Source organism: Garra rufa, chromosome 17 (assembly GCF_049309525.1).
Source record: "Garra rufa chromosome 17, GarRuf1.0, whole genome shotgun sequence".
NCBI classification, from domain to species: domain Eukaryota; kingdom Metazoa; phylum Chordata; class Actinopteri; order Cypriniformes; family Cyprinidae; genus Garra; species Garra rufa.
In genome coordinates this window covers 1,452,083-1,470,329 of record NC_133377.1, presented here as the reverse complement: position 1 = coordinate 1,470,329, position 18,247 = coordinate 1,452,083, and the positions used below count along the sequence as shown (strand labels likewise).

The 18,247-nt window shown below is 35.9% G+C and overlaps 1 protein-coding gene across 1 annotated transcript in view; it reads right to left on the bottom strand.

Annotated features, from left to right (window-relative positions):
- Positions 1 to 17,492, bottom strand: part of csmd2 (CUB and Sushi multiple domains 2) — a 425,673-nt gene extending 408,181 nt beyond the window's left edge. The window contains exon 1 of the mRNA XM_073822409.1: positions 17,309 to 17,492. Within this exon, the coding sequence (XP_073678510.1) occupies positions 17,309 to 17,492 (184 nt within the window). The remainder of the gene's footprint in view (positions 1 to 17,308) is intronic.
- Between the last annotated feature and the right edge of the window lie 755 nt (positions 17,493 to 18,247).

The following is an 18,247-nucleotide window of genomic DNA, read 5'->3' as shown; positions in this document are numbered from 1 at the left end:
TGACTCTTCTGCTCACAGATGCAAATAATGGCCTGCCTGGAAGCCAAAACTATAAGAAAGAGAAGAGTCTTGGACAAAGGATGGGGTAGAATTGTAAGCATTCTGCTTGTGTTTTGTATTCATAACACACAGTGTCTCAAGTCCAGAACAAAGGCATTGGCTATTGATCTAACGAAGGGTGGAAGTATCATAGTTCATGTTCACTTGCTAATTTATCTATATATGTTCTTATCTTCTTCAACTTAAAATTTTGAAGATTGCTCTTAAAAACAGATTTCAAATTCTACCTAAGTTAGGATAACCATTTGTTTTAAATCACTTTGCCTGCTGACTTTTTTATTTTATTTTATTTTATTTCTTATTTTATTTTACTTTATTTTATTTGCACCAGTTCGGTTAGCCAAATAATTATCAGTAACTTCTATCACTTACTTGCTACTTAAAAGGTTATTAGATCGATAATTACACTTTGTATTAGACAAGATATGGCTATTATACTATCAGAGAGTGTTGAAAATATACATTCTTTAAAAATGTAAATCTTGTTTATAAAGAAATATTTGATCATTTTTAGATAAAAAGATTTAGAATTTAAGGAACATTCTTACAAACTACATGAAATTTGTGACCCTGGACCACAAAATCAGTCATAAGGGTATATTTTTGAATCTTCTAAAATATAAAAAACAAGCTTTCTATTGATGTATGGTTTGTTAGGATAATATTTGGGGTGATACAACTATTTGAAAATCTAGAATCTAGATGTAAAAAATCAAAATACTGAGAAAATTGCCTTTAAAGTTGTCCAAATAAAGTTCTTAGCAATGCATATTACTAATCAAAATGAAGCATATTACTTAATATCCTAATGATTGGGCATAAAAGAAAAATCGTTAATTTTGACCCATACAAATGTATTTTTGGCTATTGTTTCAAATACACCCATGCTATTTAAACTAGTTTTGTCGTCCAGGGTCACATTTATCATTTCTCTTAAAAAGCTCTTCATTAATCCATCTCCAGGTTCCTCACGTTATAAGCGATTCGAATAAAGTTCAAGTGTCCATCAAGCTGAAAGGAAAAAGGAAATGTATTATGTAACCTCTTAATGAAGGGTAACCCCCACTCAGAGCAGTAGGTAATTTCTTTTCCTTGAGCATAGATTTACAAATGCAGTATGAAAGTAACAAGTGAATCGAGTTGACCTGCGTTAATACAGTGCTGCATAAATCTCTACTGCTCAAAAAAGCTCCATACAGTAGTATTTCATCCATAACACATTATTGATTTTTTTACAATAGAGTCTCACGCAGTCACAACATCATGTGCATTTGTGGTTATTTCTCTGAACATTCTGACTGGCTCAGAGGCTTTGGTCTTATTCTAGGGCTTTTTGCATCTGTTTAGTGTTTTCCCAGAATATTGGTGAAGCGAAGTGAAAAAGGAGAGAGAGCTTTGACCTTGTTTAGCACGACTGCAGAGACCACCTCCAGAGTCAACCAATGTTTGTTTTGCCTCCGCTGTTGTTTTGCTGCTACGGGGCTGCAGCGCCTCGGCATGACACTTTGATAAATCGATCGCTGCCGTGCCGTACTACGGCAGGACAGCAATCCTTCAGAGTGCCCGCAATCAGAGATCTTAGGAGGGAAAGGGGTGGGCGAAAGCAAGAGGAGGGGGGATTTTGTATGAGCAGCTGGACTGTACTGTACTTGGTCCATCTCTTTAACTAGAAGGCAACACACCATCACTATGTTTCAAAACCTGGTGAGTGGCCTCCAGAAAAGCATTTTATGGCTGTTCGAAAAACAAAATATTGTTCAAAAATGCATCTATCCAATTCCATCTAACATAGTGGAGCGAAATGTAGATAAAAACATTACATTTTTAAAATCCTATTATATATCATTCTATTTCAATTAAAATGATATATAATAAAATTATTTTTAAATAAGCAAATAATGAAAGAGTAATTTAGCTGAATAAATAAGCTTTCCATTGATGTATGGTTTGTTAGGATAGGACCATATTTGACAGAGATACAACTGTTTGAAAATCTGAAATCTGTAAAAAATTAAAATATTGAGAAAATCACCTTTAAAGCTCTTTAAAGTTCTTAGCTATGCATATTACTCATCAAAATTGAGTTTTGATATATTTACGGTAGGAAATTTATGAAATATCTTCATGGAACGTGTTTTTTGGCATACAAGAAAAATTTATCATTTTGACCCATACAATGTATTTTTGCCTATTGCTACAAATATGCTACTTAAGACTGGTTTTGTGGTCCAGGGTCACATGTACTATTTATGGCACCACTTGTAGACAGCAGGTTTTGGAACAGATCTCATGGCATTCATAGTAAGATAACAGCAGTCTGTGTCACTGGCAGAAAAATCTGGTTTCGTTGACAAAGATTATTCCATAATGCTTTTGATATGTGTTTGAAAACGTGACATCAGAATTCATTGCCAAAGCACAGCTTTAGAACATACCCTGGAATTAGTGTATGTTTTGCATGACATTGTTTGGCAATAGCTTACGATTCATAATCAGAAATTACATTTCTATGCCTGTTATCTGCACTAAAGCAGATAACATGTTGTCTGCCATGTTTGCCATTTATCTTTTCCCAGCTTTTTTTCTACGTTCCCGTACTCAGTGCATCTACTTCATTATCTCCAGCTTCCAGCAGACCGGCCTGATGTGAACTGGATTGGAGAATTAGATCTTTAGCAGATCTATGAAGGATGGATATGGATAGATATATTATCCTCATTATTTTTATACTTTTCTATGTATTAAATGCCATTGGATTGTTACCAAGAAGTGTTTGTAAACATTTTAGCTTACATTTTTCATGTATACTTTTTCTTTAAAGGGGACATTGTATACCCATTTTCCACAAGTTGATATGATTCTTTAAGGTCTTCATGAAATGAAAGAAGCCATTTTGTTTAAATGGTTCCATAAAGAACCTTTAACATCTGAAGAACCTTTCTGTTTCACAAAAGGATATTTGTGCCGAAAGAAGGATTTTCAGATTATAAAAAGGTAAGAAAGAGATGATTTTTTAATCAACCTTTGACTGAATGGCTCTCTGTTCAACCAAAAATGGTTCTTCTATGGCATCGCTGTGAAGAACCTTTTATAGCACCTTTTATTTTTTTTAAGAGTGTACCTCAAAGCTTGTGTAAAACAACACCCTTTTCCCTTGTCAAAAACAGGTCAGTTCACAGCGACCCATTTCTGTTTCTTTAAATGATAATGATCTACTGTTCACCCCAACCTTCTCTTCCATTTTTTATGTATTTGATGGCACGCTGCCATCAAAAACAAAACTTATCCACTGTATCCTCAGTGGCTCTGATTTCAGAAGAAAATGAAGACTCTTATGTTCACTTTTACATCCAACTACAAAATACCTGCATTGCTTACAAGACATTGTCGCTACAGCTACTCGAGTACAGAGAAAATGGCGGACAGCGTACAACTAGCTAAGGGTGGATATATGCTAATATGGGACAGTCCATTAGCAGTTGTGGGCGGCTCGATCAAAAACGGCTCGATTAGTGAGATTTTTGGGGGGTCGTCATCATCAATGTAGGGTGGCTGTTCACATTGGTTGTGTTCAAACACTGTGTAAAAGTGAATTTTTTGATCCAGTTTCCCCTTTAAAATGTTCTTTGAGTTGGAATAGAAGTTATATGCCATGTCAAAACAATACCTAAAAACAACACCACTAAAGAATTAAAGTTGGATTTGCTGGTGTAAGGAAGAGTCAAGATATTGCAACATGCAAAGTCCTGAAGTGGATAGCATATGTCCTGCTTACGGCATGATTACCACTTGCATGTGCTTTGAAACGTGCTGCGGATTGTGAATTGTGTTCACCTGTTTTCCTGCGCCTGTCTAATTTATATATCCGAAAGTGAGAAGAGACATGTAGCAAACACTTCCAGGTGAAACCTCCTACTTCTGACAGAGTTAAAGCTGAGGCTAATGCTTCGCCAGTCATAGCAGATAATCTTTACAATCTCTGGAAATGCATTCCCTTTAGCTTTGCTGCCATAGCTCTGCTGTAAATTGGGCACCTAAGAGACAAATGGGTCTGACTCACCAGTTTTCATAAGCACTTCAAATCGATCATATTTCCTTTTTTCAAGGACCAGTGGAAAATGCCATTAGGGCCTGAGTTCAGTTACACCATACCAACAAGGCAGATGTGAATGGGGATTTCAAATATGCCAGCACAAGAGGAAAAACAACCTTCTTAGTCCCACAAATCTCTCTATGTACAACCAGCTGCCGTCTAATGTGTCAAAGCATCGGCTGCAGGCTCCATCATATCTGCATTAACCGAAGAATGGCCGCCATTACAATGGAAATCGGCAACCTCAGCTTTCCCGGGGTAAAACCATACATTACGCTAATGTTTGCGCAATGTGATTGCAGAGACCATTAATAGAAAGGCAAATGCTGCGGAAAGAGGAGAAAATTGGCTCTACTTTAACGAGGCGACATATTTGTTGTTTTCACTGGGTCAACAGACAATCGCAACAGCTGGAGTCAGCACGACACTACCAGGTGTAGATTTGACTGAATTGGCTCATGATGTTTTAACATTCATATTTGCACATTTATCAGGATAATAACGTTTAAGTACAAGAACACAGCTTGCCTTGTTGATCCGAGGAAACGTTTCCATATAAACTGAACTACAGAAACAACTTCCGTCACATGATATGTTTTATCGGTTAATGCATTTTGCAGGAATCAACCTCATGACCTTGACATTGTAAGCAACACGTATTTGCTATCAACACAATATGTGGAAATTTCATGAATATTTAATGAAGTAAACTCTTTTGCTGATTATGATTGGCTGTCTGTTGCTGAACATGTCAAAATTACATTCTAGCCTAAGGTGCCTTGTGGCACCTTTGCCACTGCAAAACATAACTTAAACGGTTAAACATAACTTTAAATGGATAGTTTACCCAAAAATGAAAATTCTGTCATTAATTACTCACCCTCATGTCGTTCCAAACTAGTGTTGGACGATATACTGGTACTAGGAAGGTGTCGCTTTTAAAAACCGGTACAATTCCAAATTTCACTAGTACCAGTACTTTAAGAAAGCATTTTGATAAGAGCCCTATTAATACTGTTTAGGGTCCTATGATTAAAACGAAGCGGCAAATGTGGACGGAATCGCGAGATCCAGTCATAAAAACAGAATTTACTGTATAACACGGAATATCACAGATTTTGCCTATTTAAATGAAATAAATTAAATGAATCTGCACAAAAGGTTTAAATCATGATTTAAATTAATTAGACATGCTTTTTGATTAATATTTTTAATGTAACAATTAAAATAGAGTCTAAAATAGAGTTTTTTTCATCCTGAAAAATGTAGATGAATTTGGAAAAACTAAACGGAATTTGGGAACAAAGCAGATTTTATAGGGCCCTATTTATTTCATTTGTATCTTTGTTTTATTGTATTTGTCTTTTAGTTTGTTACTTGCATCTATGTTCTTATTATTAATAACAAAGATAAAATAACAAAATTTACTGCATCATGATATGAAGTTTTATTGTGAAATAAAATTACTATTTCATGAAACAAGATTGGGCTTTATCCTTTTAGCTAACTTACCAAAGTTGCAAAGATCTCTGCATACCTATAGGCTCAGTAGTTGCCATGGTCCTGTGTGGTGGCACTGGTATGTGATTTTTATATTATTATTTTTTTTTTAAAGGAGGATGAAAAGCTTATTTTATATAGATAAAATAACTATAACCTCCATTTGGATCATCTATTATTCATTTACTTTACCTGTCATTCTATGTTTTTGTTGTAGTATCGGTTCAGTAGTATCGAGATAGTTTTGGTAATTTTGGTATCGTGACAACACTAATCCAAACCCATAAGACCTTTGTTCATCTTCAGAGCACAAATTAAAATATTTTTTTTATGAAATTCAAGAGCTTTCTGACCCGAAACCATAGAAGATAATTTTTTGTCTTTAACATCTGAAGAACCTTTCTGTTTAACAAAAGCTTATTTGTGACCCTGGACCACAAAACCAGTCATAAGGTTAAATTTTACAAAACTGAGATGTATGCAGCATTATAAAAGCTCAATGAATAAGCTTTCTATTGATGTATGGCTTGTTAGGATAGGACAATATTTGGCCGAGATACATCTATTTGAAAATCAGGAATATAAGGGTGCAAAAAATTAAAATACAGAGAAAATCACCTTTAAAGTTGTCCAAATTAAGTTCTTAACAATGCATATTACTATTCAAAAATTTAATTTTGATAGGTTTACAGTAGGAATTTTACAAAAAATCTTAATGTAACATGATCTTTACTTAATTTCCTAATGATTTTTGACATAAAAGAAAAATCAATAATTTTGACCCATACAATGTATTTTTGGCTATTGCTACAAATATACCCCAGCGACTTAAGACTGGTTTTGTGGTCCAGGGTCACATTTGTGGCGAAAGAAGGTTCTTCAGATTATAAAAAAGGTAAGAAAGAGATGGTTTTAATGCATTTGATACAGTCAAAAGCGTAACTTGTATTAAACCAGAAAGATCCAGGGTCAAACGCAGTGTGAAAAGACTGTTGAAAAGTTCATCACAGCTACAAAACAAAAAAAAAACATGCCTAATTGCAAGTAGTCACTTCTATTAAAGTCTTTTATTATCATGGGCATCAGCTGAAACACCTCTGTATTAGGTTCACATTAAATATGCATCCACAGTGCCTACTAAGATATGCTGTTGTGTTTGCATGAGGTGAATGTTTTAATTCAGCCTGGAGCAGAAAATGATGTCGACCTGCATGTTGAACTGACTTAGATTTTCATTACATTATGAATATTACAGGTTAGTGTTTTGTTTCTTTGCCACAAGCAAAGAACGGTTTAAAATGGACCGGGTGGCCTGAATAGCTCAGCGTTTCAAAGAGATGTTCCTGACTGAGCAGAGAGTGCACACAAGGAGTGCATTTCAGGCAGAATTTAGTGCACTTTCAGCCCCATTACGGAGCCACAATGGCCCAGTGTTCAGATCTAACATGGGTCTTCAATGAAACTGGCTTCGGTCGGCTCTAGCCATCGTAGCTTTGTGCTGTTAATCTCTCTGCCTCCTCCTTCTAGCGCACAGGCAACGATTGAGGGCCAAACCATTGAGGAATTACCGAATTACTCATGCTGTTTCTTTTTAAGAGGTTAAAACTGCATAGCTAAGCACTGCATTTCTTCTCTCCTTGATTGAAGTTGTGTCTGCAAACAAGTTTGTTTAGATTTCTCTTTAAATAAACCTACAGTTCCTTTTATGCTGGGCTGAACGAGGGGGTGAACAGGGTATGAATGTGGCCCTGTTTGTTTATTGTGCCGAGGCAGTATGAAGGTGTCCCCATGCCAACGGCTAAGACATGAGTGAGAAAGAGGATAGACTTTTAATGAAGAACTCTCTCACTGATCGCCATTCTGATAAATCCGTCCTCTCTTCAAGGCTGTAATTAATGGACTAATAGGTTAAGATAATTCTAGGGGGCTTGCAACTCCAGAAGGGGCCAAAAAAAATAGCAACAGGATTGATGGAGGGTAAAGTGTATACATAATATTTAGTTTGTTGTTGTATTTTTATTATCTACACTCAGATAGAGAATTGCACAAAGAGTGATTCAGAACTATTGATCAGTCTACTTCATTTGATTCATTTTTATTCTTTCTTACAGTGCATCTCCACAGCGCAACACTGCTCAACATCCAGCTTTGTTTGCCATCCATGTGTCACTGGATCAATGCTGTTTTGGTAATAGAATAATTGAGGTACTAGAGAATTAAAATGATCATCTACAGAATGCTATCGATTGTCTCGTACGGTAGAGAGTAATGACTCGTGCTTATAGTTTAATGATTTGTTCCAATTGTCCCTTGAACTTAAATTGCCTTAACTGAGTGAATACGCACTTCAAAGTCAGTGCAACATCACTTTCTGTATCTCCTCTTTAAAGGGATAGTTCACATATAAATGAAGATTCTGTTATCATACTTATGTTGTTGCAAATTTATATGACTTTCTTTCTTCTGTGGTACACACACACTCACACTGATTTGCATTTATTGTGGGGACATTCTGTAGACATAATGATTTTTTTACTGTACAAACTATATTTTCTATCCCCTTACCCTAAACCTACCCCTCACACAACATTCTGATATTTAGATTTTGAAAAAGGTTCATTCTGTATCATTTATACGCATGTTTCCTCATGAAGACCAAAAAAATGTCCCCACAAGGTCAACATTTACGGGTTTTGCTTTACTTGTAGGGACATTTGGTCCTCACAATGTAGGAAATATCAGGCACACACACACACAAACATAAATAAAAGACTTCAAAATATATTTTGAAGAATGTTTGCAACCAACCAAGAAGTCTCTTTCTTCTGTTGAACACAAAAGAAGATATTTTGTAGAATGTTGGTGACCAAAGAGTCGACGGCGGCCATTGACTTTATAGTATGAAAAATGATATTATAGAATTCACTGGTTACCGTCAGCTGTTTGGTCAACAATATTCTTCAAAACATCTTTTAGTGTTCAACAGAACAAATTAATTCATACAGATTTGGAGCAGAGTGTGAGTAAATGACAACAGAATTTTATTTTAGAGTGAACTGTCTCTTTAAGAAGTATGTTTTTGTTTTGTCTTTCTGCCCCACTACACTAAATTGTTGACATAAACAAAACTTCTATTTTGAATAGTCAAAACGTCTATTATTTATAATAATAAATAAAAAAGTCAAAAGTTTTTGGACAGTAAGATTTTTTAAAATGTTTTTTAAAGAATCTCGTCTGCTCATCAAGCCTGCATTTATTTGATCTAAAATACAGCAAAAACAGTACAATTTTTAAATATTTTTACTATTTACAATAACTGTTTTCTATTAGAACATTTTTTTAAATGTAGTTTATTCCTGTGATTTCAAAGCTGAATTTTTAGCATGATTACTCCACACTGTAAAAAACAATTTGTTGAGTCATTTGTTACCTGGCTTCCTTAAAATGTTGAGTTCTGTCAACTCAAAAAAGTTTAGTCAACTTTAATCATGTTAAGTTGTACTAAGCAACAACTTGAATCAACTCAAATATTTAAGGCAGCTGGGTAACTTACCCAGCTTTTAAGTTTAACAAACTACATTTTTTTTTAAGTCAACTCAAATATCTAAGCTGTCACTTAGTACAACTTAACATTTTGTTGAGTTGACTGAATTTAAAATTTTAAGGCAGCAGTGTAACAAATTATTTTAAGTTGACTCAATTGTGTGTTTTTTTATAGTGCAGTCACATGATCCTTCAGAAATCATTTTAATATTCTGATTTGCTGCTCAAACTAATTATTATTATTAAAGGGGTCATCGGATTAATGTGTGTTGGCAGCTTGTGTACACAACCACCCTTCAATGATAAAAATCCACCCAATGGTATTTTTTTAATCTTTAAAAGTAATATCCCCTTTTTAAAATCAGGCCATTCTCAGCTTCTTGTCATTGTGATGTCACACCGACAGAGGGCACTCCCACGATAGTAGATCGACATGCGCGTCTTACCTTAGACCCACCCTCACTGAGCTGAAACAGTCCAAATACCAAATACGATTGCCATTGTGTGACTCAGGTGCAGAGGAAGACTCTAATTGAGTGATTGAGGTGTTCTATTGTTGGATGTAATAATGAACATAGCAGTAGTCATTTACTCCCGACATCTGAGCCACTTAAGAGGCAGAGGACAACGTTACTTTCGTTTTTAAAAGGAAAGCGCCAATCCCAATCTACATATGCCACTATGTTCGTGTGAATCATTCTTGATGCAGCTTCACCCACAGCAGAAGTGAGTATAAGAGTTTTTTATGCATCTTTGCAAATGGCCTTTCTTAATAATGTGCTTGTTGGCGAGTTTTGCCGATAAACCTGGCTAAATGCAGCTAAACACGGCTAAAGTAAACATTACAGCTGGTAATCCCTCAGCAGAGAGGGGCGGGGCGAGCAGAGCTCATTTGCATTTAAAGGGCCCATGCGATAAAATGAGCTGATATTTTGCAGAGCTCATTTTGACAAGGTAAAAGGTTTTTTTTTTAACTACTATTGAGAATTTTTAACCAAAGCATATTAGAGACTTTTCATTAAGACCCTAAAGAATCATGTGAACTTGTGGAAAATAAGCATCCGATGACCCCTTTAATATTATGTTGAAAACAGCTGAGTATAATTTTTTTCCTTGATGAACAGAAAGTAGAAAACCAGCATTTATCTGAAATAGAAATCTTTTGTAACATTATAAATGTCTTTATCATCACTTTTAATCAGTTTTAAAGCATCTTTGTTAAAACAATTATACTGATATAGTGCATAATGTTACAAAAGCATTTTATGTCCGAAAAATGCTTTGGATCTTTCTATTCATCAAAGAATCCTGAAAAAATGTACTCAGCTGTTTTAAATATTCATAACAAAAGAAATAAAAAATGGCTCTTGAACAGGAAATCAGCATATTACAATGATTTCTGAAGGACGTGACATTGAAGACCGGAGTAATGATGCTGAAAATGTAGCTTTGATCACAGGAATAAATTAAATTTTAAAATACACTCAAATAGAAAGCAGGTTTTTTTTTTTTTTTTTTTTAAATAGTAAAAATACTTCACAATATTACTGCTTTTGCTGTATTTTGGATCAAATAAATGCAGACTTGGTGAGCAGAAAACATTAAAAATCTTACTGTCCAAAAACTTTTGTCTGGTAGTGTACATTGGAATCCAAATATAACCGTCCAAATTCCTATTCCAGCATATCCCAGAGTTTTCCTCCCAGACATGGAACAAGCGTCGGCTGACAGGTGTGTTTGCAGTGACAGCGGCGCCGTACTAACACGGATTAGAGCGGATAACAGGCTGCAGCAGCCGGCACACTGCGACCTGACGGCTGTCCGCCTCACTCAGGTCTGTGTGTCTCTAAACATCCGTGCCCATACCTCACTCTTGTTTTCTGTCCTGCACTAAATCCCCGCTCTTTATCTGTCCGTGTCCCTCCTTATCTTTTGGCATCATCCCATTTAACTCGCCGCTTGATTGCGTGCGTTAAAAGACGGGGTGAATATTACATTCTATATGAGGAGAAAAGTTGGAGTTAGTCTGCAGTAACTAAAGGCACCCTTCGGTGGAGCTCTGCCAAATAAAATAAAATTGAAGTCCTTTGACTGTGATACATCGTGCCAAAGAGGAACGGAGGATGAAAGGGCACAAAAGCATAAAAGCCAGTGTAATGGAGAGAAGGAGAAGGAGAAGGAGAAACAAAGCAGTTTCGGGTGGAGGAGACTTACATGTAACTGTAAAAGGATTAACTGTGTAATCTAATCACACCAGATAAAAGATAAGAAAACACTACATCAAAGTTCTGAAGAGGACCTGGAAGTGACAGGCAGCAAGGCGAAAGAAATCTCCATTGTCAATCTACAAAAGATAGCGGCCACTGGACGACAGGAAGAGACCTACACGTTTATATTCGCTCAGTGAAAAAGCAAATGGACTGCTGTGCTATCACTTAAAGAACCTTAAATGTTACAAAGTTGGAGCGTTTCAGAGAGATTCTAGGCAGAATGCTGTATTATTACCAATATTTAGGGCTATATTTTTCCACATACACTACCATTCAAAAGGTCGGTAATTTTTTTAATGGTCTTTAAAGTATCTTATGCTCTCCAGGGCTGCATTGATTTAATCAAAAATACAATAAAAATGGCAATATTGTGAAATATACACTACCAGTCAAACGTTTCTGAATAATAAGATTTTTAATGGTTTTAAATAAGTCTCTTCTGCTCACCAAGTCTGCATTTATTTGATCCAAAGTGCAGCATAAAACAGTAAAACTTTGAAATATGTTTACTGTTTAAATTAATCTGTTTTCTATTTGAATATATTTTAAAATATAATTTATTAAATATAATTTATGATTTTTTAGCATCGTTACTCCAGTCACATGATCCTTCAGAAATCATTCTAATATTCTGATTTATTATTGTTGATAAATGATGAAGTATATCTTTTCTAAGGATTTTCTAATGAATGGAAATTCAGAAGAACAGTGTTCATCTGTAACATTATACATGTCTTTATCATAACTTTTGGTCAATTTAAAGCAAAATAATACTGATTTCAAGCTTTTAAATGGTATTGTGTATAATGTTACAAAAGCGTTGTATTTCGATAAATGCTGATCTTTGGATCTTTCTATTCATCAAAGAATCTTGAAAAAATGTACTCAACTATTTTAAACATTGATAATAATAATAAAATATGTTTCTTGAACAGCAAATCAGCAAATTAGATTGATCGTGACACTGAAGACTGGAGTAATGATGCTAAAAATTTAGCTTTGATCACAGGAATACATTTTTTTTAAAAATATATTCAAATAGAATAAATAGTAAAAATATTTCACAATATTATGGCTTTTGCTGTATTTTTGCTGGTAAAATAAATGCAGGCTTGGTGCACAAAACAGCATTCTTTAAAAACATTAAAAATCTTAGTGTTCAAAAACTTTTGACTGATAGTGTACAATTCAAGTATTACAATATTACTATTAAAAATAGCTGTTTTCTTTTTTCAATATATTTTAAAATGTGATTTATACTTGTGATGAAGTCTTCGGTGTCACATGATCCTTCAGAAATCAGTGTAATATGCTGATTTGATGCTCAAAAGACATTTTTCTTATCATTATCAATATTAAAAACAGTTGTGCAGCTTACATTTTTATTTTTTTAGTTTTGAAAACCAAAGGATAAATAGAAAGGTCAAAAGAACAGCAGTTATTTGAAATAGAATTATTTTGTAGCATTATATAAATGTTTTTATTAATAAAAAACTTTTGACCCCAAACTTTTGAACTGTAGAGTACATTATTTTTCTGCTTTATCTTTCAGCCACCATCAAATAGAAAATCCAACAAAAACTTTACAATAATAGGCCCATTTGTCTCAATACGCTCCAACTCATGTTTGACCTTGAATCACTCTTTGTCCAAAAACCCAATGTATTTCAAAATATACTCTAATAAAAAAAAAAAAAAAAAAAAAATCTGACATCTAAAGATTATAAATCGACATACAAAATTCACTCCATGCTCCACGGTGATGCCAGTTTCAGCTCTCAGTGCAAATGTCAGCATCATATTTGCCTTGGTTTGTCTTTTAACCCGGGTCTTAGCTGTGTACCATAATGGAAGCCTACATGCTTTTCACAGATCCAAGCTGAAAACCTCTTGAGCCATAATAATTGTCATATTTGCATTTCTATATCTATGTAAATGTATCTGACAGCATATGTGTGTGTTTCACATTCACACCATTATACTCAAACTAGACAGATGAAAACGCAAAAAATAACTACAAAGAGAATGAAGTCAACCATTTTTGCTGTTTTACATAAAGAAAGTTTCACATTTCATACTTCTTGAATAGAATATGCAACCCTGGACCACAAAAGTCTTAAGTAGCATGTGTATATTTGTAGCAATAGCCATTTGCCAAGATATTAGGTAAAGATCATGTCTCATTAAGGCATTTTATAAATTTCCTACCGTAAATATATCAAAACTTAATTTTTTAATAGTAATATGCATTGCTAAGAACGTCACTTGGATAACTTTATAGGTGATTTTCTCAGTATTTTGATTTTTTACACCCTCAGGTTCTAGATTTTCAAATAGTTGTATCTCTGCCAAATATGGTCCTATCCTAACAAACCATGCATCAGTTGAAAGCTTATTTTAAAAAATTTACCCTTACGACTTGTTTTGTGGTTCATGGTCACATATGTCATATTTTTTCACACTTTTGTGTTACATATTGAGCCACAAAATTCTGCCATCATTTATTCACCCCTCATATCTTTCCAAACTTGTACAACTTTCTTTGATCCGTAAAACTTTTCCAGTATTTTGCACCTGGAAAGTTTTTCTTTTGTACAATGAAAGTCAAAGTCCAGTGTTGTTTTGGACCCCATTGACTTCCAATGTATTGACCAAAACACATTTTGTGTTCTGCAAAACAAAGCAAGTCATACAGGGCAAGGGCAAGTAAACCTTTTTATTAATACAGAAATATCCCTTTATTATGATGACCATGAAGTCCCACACTCATCTTAGCCACTTAATTCAATGTGCTAAATAAGTATCTGATGTTAACCACAGTGCATTCAAAGAAGGGAGATTTCTTTGGTCTACTATTGATGTACAGGTACCTATGTAAACACATCATCTCCCTCCTTGCCAAAGGCATCCTTCGGCCCTTTGGGAGCTGCGTGCAAACAACAGACCTGTTTAGTAGTCTTTACTTTTAAAGTCTAAGCAAACAGATTGGCAGGTGTTAATGTTCTTGGAACAGGTTATTATGTGTTCTATAAAAAGAAGCAGGAGAGGAAGGAAGAGATGAATAGGCAACGACGTGAGAGAAACAAAGGTTAGCAAGTATGAAAGTGACAGAATATTAGTGAAGGAGCTTTCTATCACACATAAGTGTTGTCCCCTTTTTGAGAGAACCAGCTTGTGCTGTGCTGTACAGCTGTGCTAAATGCTCTGGTGGGAGCTGTCCATGGTCCTAATTGGAATGCAGCTGGGGATTGCAACTCTAAAAGAGTCAAATCAGAGGCTGATGGTTACATTCCGACTAAACATTTAGAGTTGCTTTGTTCTCTCAGCACAAAATGTGTCTAAAAGGCCTTTGCTAAGTCGTTTGTGAAGGCAACCAGTGGAAAAGACGCAACGAGCAGAGCTGGAGGGGGAGCTGTCCGTGGTGCTGAAGTGTCACTGAACTCTAGTACCCACAAGCTGCTCTGAGCGATTCCTTCAAGTCTCCTTTAAACACCTGTTACTGCTCAGCTGACAGAAGTATTGTTCTTACATAGCACTGGACTAAAACATAGCACTTTCAAGACAAGAGTGCATAATCTTTGCTTGGGTTTCAAGGGAGCTTAGAAACACAATCTCAAAAGTTACAAAATTTTCTATGTTCAAACAACCAAAGGGACCGACTAAAACTGAATACATGTGGCAAGCGCTCTCAAACATGATGAAAGGATTTCTCTGCATGCTTACAAATTCTTATGTTCAATGGAGCCTTACACCAAGTTGCATCATGGAAATGCATCGGTTTCGTGACTTTGACCATTTTATGAAGTCAAGTGTCACCGACTATCAAAGATATCAAAGACTATCGTGTTTACTCAAATTACACAGAAACAGATTAATGGGATTTCTGTTTACTTTAATTTATTTATTTATTTTTAATTCAAATATTTTACTTTTGACAAGCTGTATTAAAAACGCTGAATAAATGAGCTTTTGATTGATGTATGGTTTGTTAGGATAGAAGATAAATCTATTTGAAAGGCGAGAATCTGAGGGGGCAAAAAAATCTAAATCTTTTGAAAATCACCTTTAAAGTTGTTCAAATTAAGTTCTTAGCAATGCATATTACTAATCAAAAATTACATTTTGAAATATTTACGGAAGGAATTTTACAAAATATCTTCATGGAATAAGATCTTTACTTAATATCATAATGATTTTTGGCATAAAAGAAAAAAATATAATTTTAACCCATACAATGTATTTTTGGCTATTGCTACATATAAACTTAAGACTGGTTTTGTGGTCCAGGGTCACATATGTTAAGGTAACTAAAAGTTGATCAAAAACGGGTTGCATTGTACTTTTATTTACATTTAAGAACATCTCATGCAGTTTAATGTATACCCTCTTTTCAATCAGCAGTTTGTCAATACGCAGTGACCATACAGCCTTCATGATGAGTTCAGCTATGCCCCAGTAGCTGAAGAGGCATTAAATTTGCATTTCCTCCCATCTAGAAAAAAAAGCCCGTTTTATTTCACCATAGCTTATGCGCTAACACGAAAACTCTAAAAGGCTTCCAAGATATACTCGGTTTATTAATGAAGCATGAGAGACTCCACTGCCGGCTCTGCGTACGCGCAGCTATTCTGAAGCTTTAGTGCCGCTCAATGGAAAAACAGGGAAACTGCTTGACGGCTTTCCGAGCGCTTTCCGGACCCGGTCAAAAACGCAGAACATTCTGCTCTTGATATCATATTCGACAGCGGATTGTGTGTAAACGCGTAAAATGTACATCCTAAGTAACAATTCTGAGAAAAACAAGGCTTGAATCTTAGTAGCGCGAAGCGGTGCTGAATTAAAGGGATAGTTCAATCAGAAATAATGTATACAAATGATATATCATAATTTAGCCTTATGTTGTTCCAAACCTGTTATTTTTCGCTTAAATGAGATTAGAACGACAGCAACTGTGTTAAAAGAAAACTAGGCTATGCATTGTTTCAGTGTATATTATGTTACTTGATTTTAGCTAAATATTGGGTAAAACCAATTAGCGCTCTGACTACAACTTCCCTTCAAGGTAAATGATGGATGGGTAGTTCGTTGGGAATGCCACAATTTCAAGAAACGCAACAAATAGGCTAATGATCCCTAGATAATGACTTGGCTGATGGAATGGACGTGTTTTAGACGGAGGAAGCGTATCCTATTATGGTGAAATAAATGTTGAAAATAGCGCAGAGTCAAAGACCTGTTTTGTTGGCATGAAACCCCCCTCTCTCCAGCCTCCACATACGCCCCCCTTCCTCCCAAACTCACTCATTCACTCTTGGCTCCCACACTCACGAAATCTTGCGCCACACACACTCATACATTTATATATTTTCGGAAATGGTTCGTCTAGGTGTTTATCCATCAACCCATTTTGCCTTAAAACTAAAGTACCACTTCTTGCGCACTGACCAGAAAAGCAAAAATCTTTCTCTGAGGTGTTATTCAGAGCATATTATGTCTAACGGGGCAGACCAAGGTTGGCACGAAATAACACAAAATGCACTATGAAAAGTACACAAGGCTGTTTTATATATGCATTCAATGACACTTGGCTACTGTATGTACCACCTCTTCATGTTATTGACTGGTATGTTTCTCTAGCGAGTCTCCTGCTTATATCCATTGATGCCTGGTAGATCCGTATCAATGAAACGCATGACCCAACATTAAATGGCATGGTGTTGGCACAGAATTGCCAATGACAGCAGTCCATCCACATGTCAGGGGTAAAAGGGTCGCATATGTAGCCTCCGAGAAGGTAGCGCGCACGGCAACAGGACCACATGCAGCATAACGGGAAACTCACCCTTAACCGATGCAGCCAGCAGCCCCATATAGAAGAACAGCACCCCGCTCCAGTGATGCGCCTGTACTCCCACCTTCATTAGCGCAAAAATCCTTATACCATCCAGTTTCCTCGTCCCGTTATATGTACATCTGCACTCTGTCCTCACGAGTCCCGTTCTGTCAGGATTCAAAGAGGCGCTCATGGTGGGCTCTTTTTTTTTTTGGCAGGCACGGTTATCAGATGGTTTTAAAAGGAAGATTCACTTGGTGTCGGCGCTGAGAAAAATCCCAGTGCATGGAGACTGGACCCTCGCAGCTGGACTGAACCATCTCAAGCGAGCCGCGGGGTGAGCGGATTCTAATAGACGCGTTCTCTCCGAAAACCTGAAGAGCTGATAATGTGAACTGTAGCTTGTGTCTTCAAGCTGACGAGAACGTTACAGACGGATTAAGTCTGGAAAGCGATTGAAACAGATGATGCGGCAAACGCCCGCACACTCCCCCACACGCGCGTATGATTTAATTTCCAATTAATACAATGCTGAAAATCCACGTTTCTGTCTTTCTCCCAATGAGTCACTGTTAAAGGAGCGCTAGGATACACTCATTGTCACCGCCCACTCGTGGAAGTTTGCAGCCTTCATCACTGTCTAAATCATTTCCAGGAGTGAAAATAATCGTTAAGGGATTTCCACCACTGGTCTCACTGTTTCAAGACTTAAGCAAATGAAACGAAGAGCGCGACTGCAGTACGAGCGCACAATATCTCTCTCTCTCTCTCTCCCCCTCTCTCGCTCGCTCAATCACTCTCTCACCTTGGAAAGGCGTGCAAACAACATAAACACTAAAGTCTATGACTGTAATAATAATACTAGACTATAATTAATTAGCTTTTCTTTTAGTTAATTGGATTATATTAATACTATATTTGTTATAATATTATATAACAGGCCTATAA